Raw genomic sequence first — 14212 nt, forward strand, 5'->3', positions numbered from 1 at the left:
AATAAATATGACATATCAATAAACATAAGACCTATACCAATATTATAAATGCGAAAGTAACCGCTTCACATCTAAACCCCAGAACCTTTTTAGATAAAATTTGGAGTAGGATACAGGCTGCTTTTTTGAGGGGGTAAAATTGGGGTGGCAGTTTGTGTGCCATAGGTAATGTTTTATCAATTTTCAGGGTGTAAAAGTGCGGTTTTAGACCCTCAAGTTCATCCAGGTATATATGTTAGAATATATATTAATTTAAATTTAGTAAAAAAGGATAACTACTGAGACTTTTTCAAAATCTACATCGAGCTGGTAGTAGATCAACATTTAATATTATTCTGTAAAACTAGGATTCAGATGTGCGTCTAAAGGTTACTTGAATAGCATATATTGATTTAATTCGACAAATTAAAAAAAAAAGCGTTTTAGCCTTCAATAGCCCATTTGTTGAGGATGTGTTCTCTATAATTCCAAAGTATAGCATTAATATTGAACATCGTCTTAAATTTGCCACCTAAAGTTGAATTCGATTTCTTCATTTAGAATGCGAATTTACTCGATGGAATGTCCAGAACGCAATCTGTGAGCTATTTTCACCATTGTTCCAAGGTACAAGGGACCCGAGAAGGCTGATGTTGTATCGTTCTATGCCATATTCGAATAGTTGATCAAAATATTTTATTTCTTCGTAAGCACTATGCCGATAGCATTATCTTGAAGAATAAAATAAATGATTAAAAAAAAACTCTTTCCACGATTCATGTACATGCATGTGCCGAGAGAGATCAAAATAAAATGGAATTAAGAAATAAGTTAAAATTAAGTATTAATTATGTATTTTTCAATATTCTATTTTCTTTACCGAGAGAGGCTATGTATTTATGACATTGTATTGAACACCTTAAAATCAATATGTATTTTCATTAGAATACGTTAGGGCTGGCATTTTTGAAATAAAAACCCTATAAACAAATAATGATAAAAAACGTCAATTAATTTTCAAAACATTGGCTAACTGCAAATAAGTACTGATGGTGCAATAGATTTATACAAATAAAATCGTTAGTCCTGGCTGACTATAACCGCACAGCTAAAACCATGAGCCTATAATGACGAAGGCGAATAAGAAATAAGTTTTGGAAATTAAAACTTAATGGTAACATGATAGGGGTATGTTTATATAAAATTTGTTTATATAATTATAGACTAAAGTAAAGTATGGGCGAAGACCTCTCGAAGGAAAAGTTTGGAGCTTATTCAAAACTGTTACCCCAACACGGATTGGTAGATACAGATCACAATGTCTTCCCTGATGATCACGCAACGAATTGCACATGAAAATTTAAACGCCTAAACATTCATCTTTTCACAGGAATATTTTGGCTTCGTCAAGCAAATCATAACTTCGACACAAGTTTATTTGCAACAACTCCGGCTAATCTCTTAAACTTTTCAACGTTCGATAATTCATTAGTTAAAATTGATTTAAATTGAAAACGTTTTGTTTGAGATTAATTTGACAAATGTCACGTCAATTTCATTGATTGATTTAATTAATTCGTACTTCATTATTCGTTGTAATTATTATTTGACAATTTTAAAAAGCCAAGTAAGTCGTGGTAACATTTTAATATCAACATATTTCTCTTTAAGACTATAAAGTATAGGGAAACTTTAAAAAATTAAAACTTTTTCGTGGTTTGGTCTGTGACTTCTTTATTCTAGTATCTCAGTGTTATTTATGTAATTTATCTTAGTGGGAATCTGGATTCCTAGTCGGATCTGGATGGTATTCAGCTAGTTTTTTTCGATTGCGTCATCTCTCTGCTGTAATTTAGAATTTCCCTGTTAGTCACTGTGCATTCTTAAATTAGTAAATTTTTACTTCCAGAATTTCTATTAAAAAATTTTCATCATTGGATTATTGGCTCCAGGTTTATTCTTTTTGGGGCTTTATTGCAGCCCTTAGGATCTATTCTTAACAACTCTGTTAAATAATAGTCGAAGTTGTCATTTTTCGTATAAAGGAATAAATTTAGTGTTGTTGTGTTCCGGTTTGAAGGTTGAGTGAGTCAGTAACTATGCACAAGGGATGCCTTTTCCCACTACGGATATCCTTTTAAATTAGATTCAATATCTATAGTGTATATAAAATGTAGATAATTTGATAGCGCTCTAGTGACATTATAGTTGCCGACTATTGAGAAATATGAAACGACCTACCAGTACTCAAGATCTGAGAAGAGTAAACGGTCAGATAAATTTATGGCTTCATTTCATTCGGACAGAACATTGTGACGTCATCAAACATATCGCCTTAGATAATAAAAAAAGAAATAACTCATTGAAATAATCCAATGCAGTTCTGTCGTCTGGTATTCCTATTTGAATTTATCAAATTCAAATTCAGCATCAAATTGAAAACGTCCGATTGACCGTCGAAACTATAAATCGACTTCTAAGTAACGAAACAAGGCCAGAATCGAGTTTTGCTGACGTCGATATTTCCGAGTAGTAAGATTCTGTATACATGAAGTAGACTTATCGGATTGCCGAGAAAAACAACTCACTTATGACGTCTGATGATTAGTCGATCGATTGATACGTCTTTTTAGATTAAACAAGTTCACATTGTTAGGTAAGGTTTTTGGATCATCTAATTCGGAAAAAATATCTCTTAAATCTTAGACAAACTTTTTTTTTCAAAAAAGTAAGTGGTTTTACAATTAACTTACTTTATGATATACGATGAACAAGCCCTAAAATGCAAGCAAAACCATGGGCGACAACTACTAATATACAAGCCCTAAAATGCTTATTCTTATCCTTCGTTGGAGTTCAAGCTTGCTTTGTACAAAATTTAATCAACTTCGATTCAGTGGTTTGGCCGTGAAAGACCAACAAACAGACAGACAGGGTTATTTTCGCAATCATATTTATTAAGATTTTTAACCAGTAATTAACCATAATACTATAAACTGTTGTCAAGGGTTCTAAAGAGTGCATTGTGCCAATCGAAGGAGTTATTATCAAATTACAAATTTCTCCGGCAGAACTTTTATCATATATTACGATTCGCAAAATTCCTAATAAGTTTGTAAGAGCTTTATTACGAAATGGTTCCATTTAAATTTCGTAAAGATCTGTCGATGAGTTTCGGAGTCAGACAACGGAACTTCACTGATGTTTTATGTTATTTTTGTCCGTTTTTGTGTTGTTTTGACTTCTTTCAATTCATGTAACATTATTTATAACATAACATTGTTCTACTCAATTACTTATATCCACTCTAATTTTACTGCCAAATTTCCGATGGCAACTTCGCAAATTTTTCGATAATCCATTAAAATAACGTATTCTTAGATATAAGAACAGAAGTTATTTTTTTTAAATACAAATTTATTACTACCCTCAAGAAAACAATTTACGAAACGAATCTACTTTGAAAACAATTAAATTTAACATACCAAAATTAAATTAAACGAAAACTAAACATGTAAGACCTCTGAAACTATCACAACAATTACGGAACAATCTAATGAAAACCCAACGAACAGAATGACGTTGCCGAGATGTTGACCCGATAACAGCCGAACAGCAAAGAGATCGCGCCGGGTGCTGGCACTGCTTTTTATATGTTTTCCCCACTCTTCTTCCATCTTCTACAGTATATTATTCTAAATCTCCACCGACGATGTCGCATGGATTCAATGTCAAAGTTCTTCATTCGTCTCAACTCTCATGGTCGAAATAGGCTATAATCCAGAACTCAGTTTTTATGGCATCACCGTAATTTGTAACTATTTAATAATAATAATAAAAAGTTTTATTTCGAGACCAGTCCATGTAGTGTCAGTAAGGCAATGTTTTCTTAAAAATCTAGTATTACTACTATTACAAAATTTAACAACAAAACAGTTACATTTTTACTTTACAATTTTTGAAATACATTACAATAATAAATAATTAAAAAATTTAAAATAATAATATTGATCAATTAAATTTTACATTTTTTTTTAACATTATAAATTAATTTGAGTTAAGCAACTATTTAATTTAAAACAATAATTCTTAATTAGTTAAATAATACATGTGCACCATCTCAGCACCTCCAGAGGGGACTGTCCAGCTTCACAGCCAGTACAATATAAGAGTTTACTGGCATACCTACGTCTCTACCTCATTTCGTATCCATAATATATAATAGGAAACACAAATTATAACCCAAAATACCCTCGCTGTATGTCTGAACGCGTTAAGCCCAAAAACAACGGAATACATTTCTATACGGCTTACACAAATGGACGGAGTGATTCATGAAACATGTTTAGGTATAAAATCCATTAACGTGCTAATTTCAGAATCCGCAACCCCGACTCTAACTATTTAGATAGCTCAATTATTGATAAAGTTTATATATTACATAACATCACATCATGACGTGTATTAAATGTTACTGCTCCGAGTAATGCTTGATCAGGTTTACTTGGTGGGAGGGTTTTGTAGATAGCTTCCACTCATCAGAGATTCATCCGCCAAAGGCACGAGGACATAACATATTAGTTTATATAGCTGAACTGGAAGCTGATGTAAGGGTTTGGTAATATTCTATAGAGTGCCAATATGGGCGGCAGACTGCTAACTATTTATATCTTTAATTCGGTTTTTTTTTTTTTTTTTATTGGATTGGTTGGCGGACGAGCATATGGGCCACCTGATGGTAATTGGTCACCACCGCCCATAGACAAAGGCGCTGTAAGAAATATTAACCATTCCTTACATCACCTATGCGCCACCAACTTTGGGAACTAAGATGTTATGTTCCTTGTGCCTGTGATTACACTGGCTCACTCACCCTTCTAACCGGAACACAACAATAAAAATAAACGTGTTAAAAGTACTTTAAAATCCATGACAGAAATTAATTTGTAAATATTATAATTTAAAAACTCCTTCGTTATTATGAATAGAGAGCTTGGGACCACAAAACTTGGAGTGATTTTCGTCAGAAATTGTAGCGCCCGAGTTGAACAACAGTTTTACGATGTAATAAACTACTGGGAAATTCTTAAGTTTCTAGGGTTCCGTGGAGATAGTACCGGTTTAATATTTTTATCTGAATTTTCGTACTAAAGTAACGTATGTATAAAAGATTACAATCTGGTTTTAGTGTTGAATTTATCACGCAGGTAGTAAAAGTTATAAAAAGAACCTTTGAATAAAATTATATTTCTTATCCTTTTTTTTTTTGGTATAGAAATAAATAAAATTATAAATTTTTTGTCTTTGTCTGTCGGTTTACCTATCTGTCTATCTGTATGTTTGCTCGAGTAATAACCGACATGGCTGAACCGATTTTGACGAGACTCGATAGAAAAATATTTGTATAATTTTTGTATAAGTAACATATGGTACTTACATTAAAAAAAAAAAAAACATTGTAATGATAAATGATCGCGTTTATACTGAACCAAGCACACGTAAAGCTGTGCAAACTTGTCAATATTCTTACAATTTTGTTTGTTCAACCCTGTTATTTGTTGAACGAGTGTTTTTCTCCGTCACGATTGAATTTATGTCTTCTAGGAACTATTATCTTTTTATATGGTAATGTTATACTTTGTTTGTGTATATACAGACAATACACTGTATTTTACAAGTATACTAGTAATATATTAGTGTGATATATTTATATGGTGGTAGGGCTTCGTGCAAGTCTGGGTAGGTACCACTCACTCATCAGATATTCTACCGCCAAACAGCAGTACTCAGTATTGTTGTGTTCCGGTTTGAAGGGTGAGTGAGCCAGTGTAATCACAGGCACAAGGGACGTAACATATTAGTTCCCGAGGTTGGTGGCGCATTGGTGATGTAAGGAATGGTTAATATTTCTTACAACGCCATTGTCTATGGGCGGTGGTGACCTTACCATCAGGTGGCCCATTTGCTCGTCCGCCTAGCGATATCATAAAAAAAAAATATGGTGGGAGTAAACGTCTCGTATGCCGTGACGTCAAACGGCACGATGCTCTCTTGTTTCATAATGTCTCTTCACCACCGCTCTGTCTAAAAGAAAATATTCTTCAATCAAGTAGACTCATACAGTTACCGTTTTGAACTGATGTAAAGCCACCACCGGTTCGCAGAGTTGATTCTACGAAGAACCGGAAAGAAACTCAGTAGTAGCTGTTTTCTAATATTTTTATCATAGAGTATGTCAGTAAAGTACTGTTAAATATATATATATAAATAAATATAAATATTGGACAACATCACATACATTACTCTGATCCCAATGTAAGTAGCTAAAGCACTTGTGTTATGGAAAATCAGAAGTAACGACGGTACCACAAACATCCAGACCCGAGACAACATAGAAAACTAATGAACTTTTTCTACATCGACTCGACCGGGAATCGAACCCGGGACCTCGGAGTGGCGTACCCATGAAAACCGGTGTACACACTACTCGACCACGGAGGTCGTCATATATATATATCCTGCCTAGAAATCAACAAATACTAAGTACCTGCTTTTGATCTTTAGTATAATCTTGTCTTGATTTTACATTAAATTACATTAACAGCCTGTAATTTTCCCACTGCTGGGCTAAGGTCTCCTCTCCCTTTGAGACATGAAACTGAGACATTAAAATTCAGTTGTGCTTACGTGGGTTTGAACCCGAAATTATCGGTTAAGATGCACGTGTTTTTTTTTTATATGAGTTTTAAAATAGGTCAAATTAAAAAAACAAAACATTGAATATATTGTACGCTATTATTATTTGAGTAACTAAACTCCATGTTTTTGTTTATTTTACTTAATTTTTATTTATAAACTCTTACAATAACAAACACTTCCGATATGATTTATCTGGCAGGCGTTCTGTGAAGGCAACATTTTTTAAGCCCAGACGCAAAAAGCGAGGCGTTCTAAGTTTAACTTGTCTGTGTATCTGCCTCTGGTATCGCAACTCCCGAACGGATGAACCGATTTTCGTTTAGATTTTTTTTTTTGTGTCATGTCAAAATAAAAACTGTCAAAAAATTTCAAACTTCGTCATTGCTTATTATTCTGTTGCAATTTCCGACTACGCCTGTTTCTCACTCAGCGGTCCCCCGACGTTTAAAAAATAAAAAGTTTTTAATTGATGTTATACTTAATTAGATGTTATGAAAAAAAATATGAGAGTGTATTTTTATGATGCACACACAGGGTGACGTGAAATATCGTGTAGTTTTCACGTCGCGACGTGCGCGCGTCGCGTGAAGTTACCCGTTTTACTGCCAATTAAATGTCAAATATCTCCGAAATGACAAATGACAACTTCAGACCTTATCCTATTTTAAAACATTTATTTTTATACACATTAAAATTGCGAGTGTTTTAGAAGTCTTGAAAAAAAAACAAAGATTACATTTATTCTAATTTTTTTGCTTTATTTATTCTCATTCATGTATACATACATTTTTAAATATAAAATACAAAATATATAAAATATATTTAAAAATATAATATAAATATAAATAACCAGTGGCGGGAACAGGGTCCAAGCCACCGGTGGTCAGGGCCCCAGAGAGAGGAACTTCCTCACAATACGCGCCTTGCCGAGGAGTACTGCCTTCTGCATCAGGCCCTTGACCCAGCTGCCTAACGAGAGCCTCTTAAGGTGTTGGTCGAGGCTCTTGGCCATTAGGCCATTCGCTGAAACGACTATCGGCACAATAACTGCTGTATCCACATCCCACATGTCGACAACCTCGTGAGCTAAGTCAAGATATTTTATTTGCTTATCCTTATTAATTATTATTAATATCGTATTTTTATTACGGCAAAGAAATAGAACTTCCCGCGCCCGTACACGCAACGATTTTAACTATACATGTGTGTCATTTAATGTATATCTGCTAGAACCTATAGCCTAGATTCAAACCCCAGATCAAATCAAAACGAGCCGATAAAAAATTATTGAGTTTTTGTATCGTGAAATTCTCAGTAACAGCCCGATACTGAAAATTGGAAGTAAACTCTCGTGCCTCAGGAAGCACATAAAGCCGTTGATCCTGCGCCTGAACTCTATACAGTGCACGTGTGCACACACACACTTGTACAAAATAATATATCCTGTGTAGTTGACTTGCGTCCCATGAAATTGTAAGTCGTGGTCGGAATCGGTTCGGACGACATTACAGTTAAAAATGTAGTTCAAGTATTTCAACTCAAACGGAATTTCAATGAACCTTTCTAGTTCAAACAAACATTAAATGTAACTTCGTAGATATCGAAACAGTGCTAACGCAGAACTGGGTTAAAAATTCCATCAAGTGACGCTTTCATCGTGTTAATACACCATGTATAAGATCAAAGAGTTTTAGCCTTCGTACAAGGTACTATTTCAATGTATGTGAACTACAAACGAGGAGCTTATTCGAAGCTAATGCAGTTTGTGACTGTTTTTCCTTGCTCGTAAAGATTTTGTATACTTTATTTTCGAGTCTAATTTTATCTAGACATTAGTTTTTATTTAATCTTTTTATTTTTTAATAGCAAAACTAAGTATTGCTGTTTGGCGGTAGGCTGTCGTTTAATCCCGTCCTAAAAAGATCTGTACGGTATATTTATAATATTCGAGCTCCGGGCTTACTTTGGAATGTTTTTTGAGGGTTTACTTATAGTTGCTCCAGAATATGTTCACAATAATATTATGTATAATTACAATAATATAACTCTGTTTGAAAGAAACCGTGCAAACATTGTATAGACACGAGGAAAGGTAAACTAATAACACGTTGTTTCCGACTTCGCAAAGCCAATACATCCTTCCTGGGGCACGGTATTTATTTATATAATATGATACCACAGTTATTTTTAACTTGGAGTATTAAAAAATTTAAAGTTAATGTCAAAAGACATTATAAAACAAGATTATATCAATGATGGCAAAGCGAGAATTTAGTATTTGTTGATTTGTAGGCTGGGTATAAATAAATTTAATTGTTCTTCATTGACATAATCTATTAAAAATGGTAGAAAAGAGTAAATACTCAGTTTCTTGCCGGCTCTTTGTAAAATCTGGTTTTCGAACCGGTGATAGTTTTACATTCAACGCTGTAACTTGAGCCCACTTGAATAAAGATTATTTTGGTTTTGTTTAATTGTTAACGATGCAAATATACGAAGACTGATTACATCTCACTTCATCAAAGAGCGTGTCCGTATTTATGTGTGTATAAATATCAAAGCTTATCACAGTTTAGTTCATTAAAACATATGTTAATGCGTATGTCTGAACAGATTCTTAGAACGTGTTAAAAATTTGAAAGCATTCGGTCTTAAATTTGATCAATTTTTAATCATAAAATTACAAGTCATGCAAACATTTATAATACGTCTAAAACGAAATGCTGGTATTACAAGTTGTTTATTGAGTAAATCGAAACATTCTTAAATGAGAGACATTTATTCCGATAAATTGTTACAAAACCAAGACAAGAATATTTCCCACAATATACAATATTTCAGAGCCCAGTTTATTCGTCAACAATAACTCCAATTTGACCAAGATATCCAGCTCCGTAATAATTCTCGGCTTGCGAACTTTCCTCGGTTATATTCGGAATTTCCTGTAGAATTCTGTTCATGAAATCTACACAAAGAACTTATGACGTGCTTGCAGAACGCGAAATGTTTGTAAATTCAAGATAAAGATATTTCAAAAGATCCGCGTGAAGTTTTGCCGAGGCTAAGTCAACTCAGCGATGATATCAGCAAACAAATAAGTTTCATATAAGTACCTACGAATTACTTAAATAAAAATTGTTATGTATTTATTTTCGAGCAAACGCAGTGTTACCTGATCAGTAATCACCACCGCCCATGAAGTTTTACAGAACTAGAGGAACTGTCAATACGTTGTCGACCTGAATCCGAAGTAATGCAATTTTGGATGGAAATAGTTGGTAGAAGTTAATACCGCAGTTTGCAGGTCACGTATCTGAAACGACTTTAATATTAAGTCATTTTTCCATTGTTCAAGTGAATATAAAATTGGCGTCTAATTTTAAGGAAAGACAAAGCAAATTTTTGTACAAACGAATATTCTGGGAAGATGTCGAGTCGCAAATTTGAGTTATTAGGTAAATTCTGTTTCCTTTAATTTTGGATACAATAATCACTTGGTGATAGGACTTTGTCAATCATTACACAAAATAATTCACTATAAAATAGATTATTCTGCCTTGTTATCATATATTAATTTTAATATAAAATTTAGATCTCGTCGCGCACACTTGAATAGTTTCGTACTCAGTGTTCACAGTAATAATACATCATATTATAATCCAATTGTTAGATTTTGTCGTACTTACAACGATTTACTTTTAAAACACAGTGACATATTAGACATATCAATCCCAATTTCCCAAAATTTAAAAACATTGTAAGGAATATTATGTCTACGATTCAATGACCGACTGGAAATACTTAATAATTTATTGACAGATATTTCTGAATTTATGTATTTGAATCCTCTTGTAATCCTTTCTCTTTTTTCGATAATTATATTATTTTATGATTATTTGATTTAATTTATTATCTTAATCTCATAATTCAAATGGATGTATTGTTATTAGTTTAAAAGTAATAAATTATTCAATGTTACATAATTTCAATTTATTTCAATTTATATATTTGCTGTAATTTATTAATTTTTGATTATTATATAAAATAGCACCAGAGTGCATTGATATATAATTGTTATGAGCATGCCGTGTACATGCTTAGGAATGTAATCTAGCTCAAAATTGTGTAATTCCGTAATTTTAATGTATGTTCCGATTGCATTCTGTTTGTGTACCTATGAATGAATAAATATATAAATAAATCATCAGATATTTTAACGACAAACGCCAATACTTTTTTTAACAGTATCGTTGTGTTACGGTTTGAAAGGTGATTGAACCAGTGTAACTACAGGCACAAGGGACATAACATCTCAGCTCCCAGGGTTAGTGAATTGGTGATGAAACGAATGGTTAATATTGTCTACAGTGTCAATATTCCATATGGCCCCACTTATCAGCCCCCTACCTGTATCATAAAAGAAAATAGTAGTAATAAAACCTTATATAATATTGAAAAGGTTCTATAAACGTTTCATTCTTTCGTCAATAGGCCAACCCGTTAAGTGGACGGGAAGTAACTCATCAATCGCTCGCAGCAGCTTTTATTGGCTCTCGATCTTGACATCGTTTGACCCGGACAATGAGTTTACAAAGGGACTATTTTTAGGGTTAAAAGATATTTCAGGGTTATATTTCATAATTCTACGAAGTATATAAAGGACGGTCAAATAAAAATACTTTTTGAATACATTCATTTTTCATTAATTTCATTAACAGCCTGTAAATGTCCCACTACTGGGCTAAGCACTCCTCTCACTTTGAGAAGAAGGTTTGGAGCATATTGCACCACGCTGCTCCAATGTGGGTTGGTGGAATACACATGTGGCAGAATTTCGCTGAAATTAGACACATGCAGGTTTCCTCACGATATTTTCCTTCACCGCCGAGCACGAGATGAATTATAAACACAAATTAAGCACATGAAAATTCAGTGGTGCTTGCCTGGGTTTGAACCCGCAATCATCGGTTGAGATGCACGCGTTCTAACTGAACCATCTCGGCTCAATTAAAACTAATTGATAAATTGTTTAAAATAAAGACATTACATTGGGATCATCAATACAGAATGTCTCAAAATTATTTAAATTAAAAGTAATAAGTACATAACATAACATAATCAGCCTGTAAATTTCCCACTGCAGGGCTAAGGCCTCCTCTCCCGTTGAGGAGAAGGTATGGAGCATATTCCACCACGCTGCTCCAATGCGGGTTGGAAAGACTTGAAATCTTAACGGTATACCCATCTATTCGCACACGAAGACGCGCTCCTCCACGTTACATTATCTTTCAATGATGATGTTAATCGCCTTACGCACACTAAGACATCTTGTAAGCACGAATGTCACGCGTAATAAACACGCCCTACGTGCATATTAGTTCTTATAAGCAATTATTATTCGACATTAAAGTTCTTCCATGATACCAAGCTCGTTGTTTAATATTATTGCAAGACGAGCTAACTATACAATGAGCAGCTGTAAGCGTTACTGATAAACATTAAAAGCGTTTTTGTTTAAATTAAAAAACCTTAATAAAGGATATTAGCCTAGTTCAATGTAGAATTCTTGTAAACTAAATTTTTAGTAACGACCGAGCGGGCGTGCTTCTGTTGAGAAATGTATGCGATAAAATCCAAATATCCTATCAGCTCTATCCGAGAATTGCTCTCAAGGCCTAGGGAACTACAGCCTTATAACCACGCCACTGGACTTGGTAATGACATGAATTGGAGAGCAAGTTACCGAATAAATAATAATCATTACTTAAATATTTCATATGTAAATAAACTTACCGTATTGCACAGCTAGTGCCATCTTCATCATCCTCTCTCTTCCGTCGACGACGGTTAATGTATAAGTATGCTGCAACCGCGAAGAGTAGAACAGCAGCACCCACACTCAGCAGCGATATCAGCACAACGTCACGAGTTTTCATTGTGACCTGTGAACAAACGCAACCTTTATTTCTATGTATATTACATCAGCATCCTGTACATTCCCGCTGCTGAGCTAAGACCTCCTCTCCCTTTGAGGAGAAGGCTTGGAGCATATTCCACCACGCTACTCCAATGCGGGTTAATGGAATACACATGTGGCAGAACGGCGGCGGATTTCTATAACCGTCCTCGGCGGTTATAGAAAACATCGTGGGGAAACCTGCATGTGTCTACTTTCAATGAAATTCTGCTAAATGCGTCTCCATTAACCAGCGTTGAAGTAGCGTGGAGGTATAAATTTCACCCCTTTTCCCCAAATGGAGAGAAGTCCATAACAGAGCAGTGGAACATTTACAGGCATTTGCTTTACTTTACTTGTGGTAAAATAATAAATATTAAATTAAAAGTCATCTTAAATCAAAACCATCCGTAGTTTTTCTGAAGGTCGCATCAGAATCACGTCAGTTATACGGAGATATATAGTATCCAGTGCTGTTCACATCTGCAGCAAAATTGTCTTAATACTTAAAAAAAGAAACGAATAATTTTTCTCTTTCATTATGAAGTTTATGTAAAGTTACATCCAAATATGAATGTAGATCGTGCCGCAGCGTATAAGTAGAAACTCAGAGTTCAGAAATTAACCAATAAGATTACTCTGTATCATAAATCAATTCTATTTATCATCCTATGAGGAATAATTGTAATATCGTCACAGTCAGACTTTCGGCTTCTGATTCGAGTATTTTAAGTACCAATTCGGTTTTTAAACGAACTTGACTACCTGGTATTGCAAACATTTGTTGACGAATTTAAATACGTGGATGAGCAAATGGGTTAACTTATAATAAGTTGCTACCATTGCATATAATTGTTGGCGTAAATACTCCTTACATCGTTAATGCACTACCGACCGTAAGAACTGAGATGTTATGTCCCTTGTGTCTGTAGTTACACTGGCTTACTCACCCTTCAAACCAAAATACGTACAAAGTATCAGATTTTCAGATTTGATCAATTTGTTTATTGCTTTAAATATATGTATATACAGCTTAATAATAATTCATTGAGAATAGGCATCGTGTTCAATATTTAGTAAAGCAAGTGTTTTAGGAATTTTACATGTTTACAAGAAAAAAATAAAATCTTACAATATGCGCTCGAATTCCAGTGGTCTCGCCTCGTATCAGAATATTTAGCATTTCTACCAAGTTAAGAATAAAACGAACTTTTACATATTCCAATAAACTACTTTCAGATAAATGGGAAATTTTGAATCGTCACGTGCAAGCTTCCTTACGATGCTTGCATGCCCAATTAAAAAATACATTAATGAAAAAAGCATATTATTCAATACAAGATTATATAGATCATAAGAAAGTGTGGAGCTAATACTCGTTGACTTCCAAGCAGAATATATTATATACCTACATGTACAATTGTAGCTAACATAACTTTGTAATTCAAATGTTGAAAAAGAGTAACTACTTAGTTCCTTGCCTTCTCTTTAGTTTCTTGCAAAAAATAATTAGTGTTGAGTTTAAGCCCACTGATTGGGTTAAGATTCTAAGCACCGTGCCATAAGTTTTCATATTCC

General features: G+C 33.9%; 1 protein-coding gene across 1 annotated transcript in view; it reads right to left on the reverse strand.

The window, feature by feature from the left end:
* LOC113391633 (synaptotagmin-7) overlaps positions 1 to 14212 on the reverse strand; it is a 632900-nt gene that overhangs the window by 425719 nt on the left and 192969 nt on the right. Inside the window, exon 2 of the mRNA XM_026627662.2 lies at positions 12472 to 12620. Coding sequence (XP_026483447.1) covers positions 12472 to 12614 — 143 coding nt within the window. The 5' untranslated portion in view covers positions 12615 to 12620. The remainder of the gene's footprint in view (positions 1 to 12471; positions 12621 to 14212) is intronic.

The sequence above is a fragment of the Vanessa tameamea genome, chromosome 30 (genome assembly GCF_037043105.1).
Source record: "Vanessa tameamea isolate UH-Manoa-2023 chromosome 30, ilVanTame1 primary haplotype, whole genome shotgun sequence".
Lineage (NCBI taxonomy): Eukaryota > Metazoa > Arthropoda > Insecta > Lepidoptera > Nymphalidae > Vanessa > Vanessa tameamea.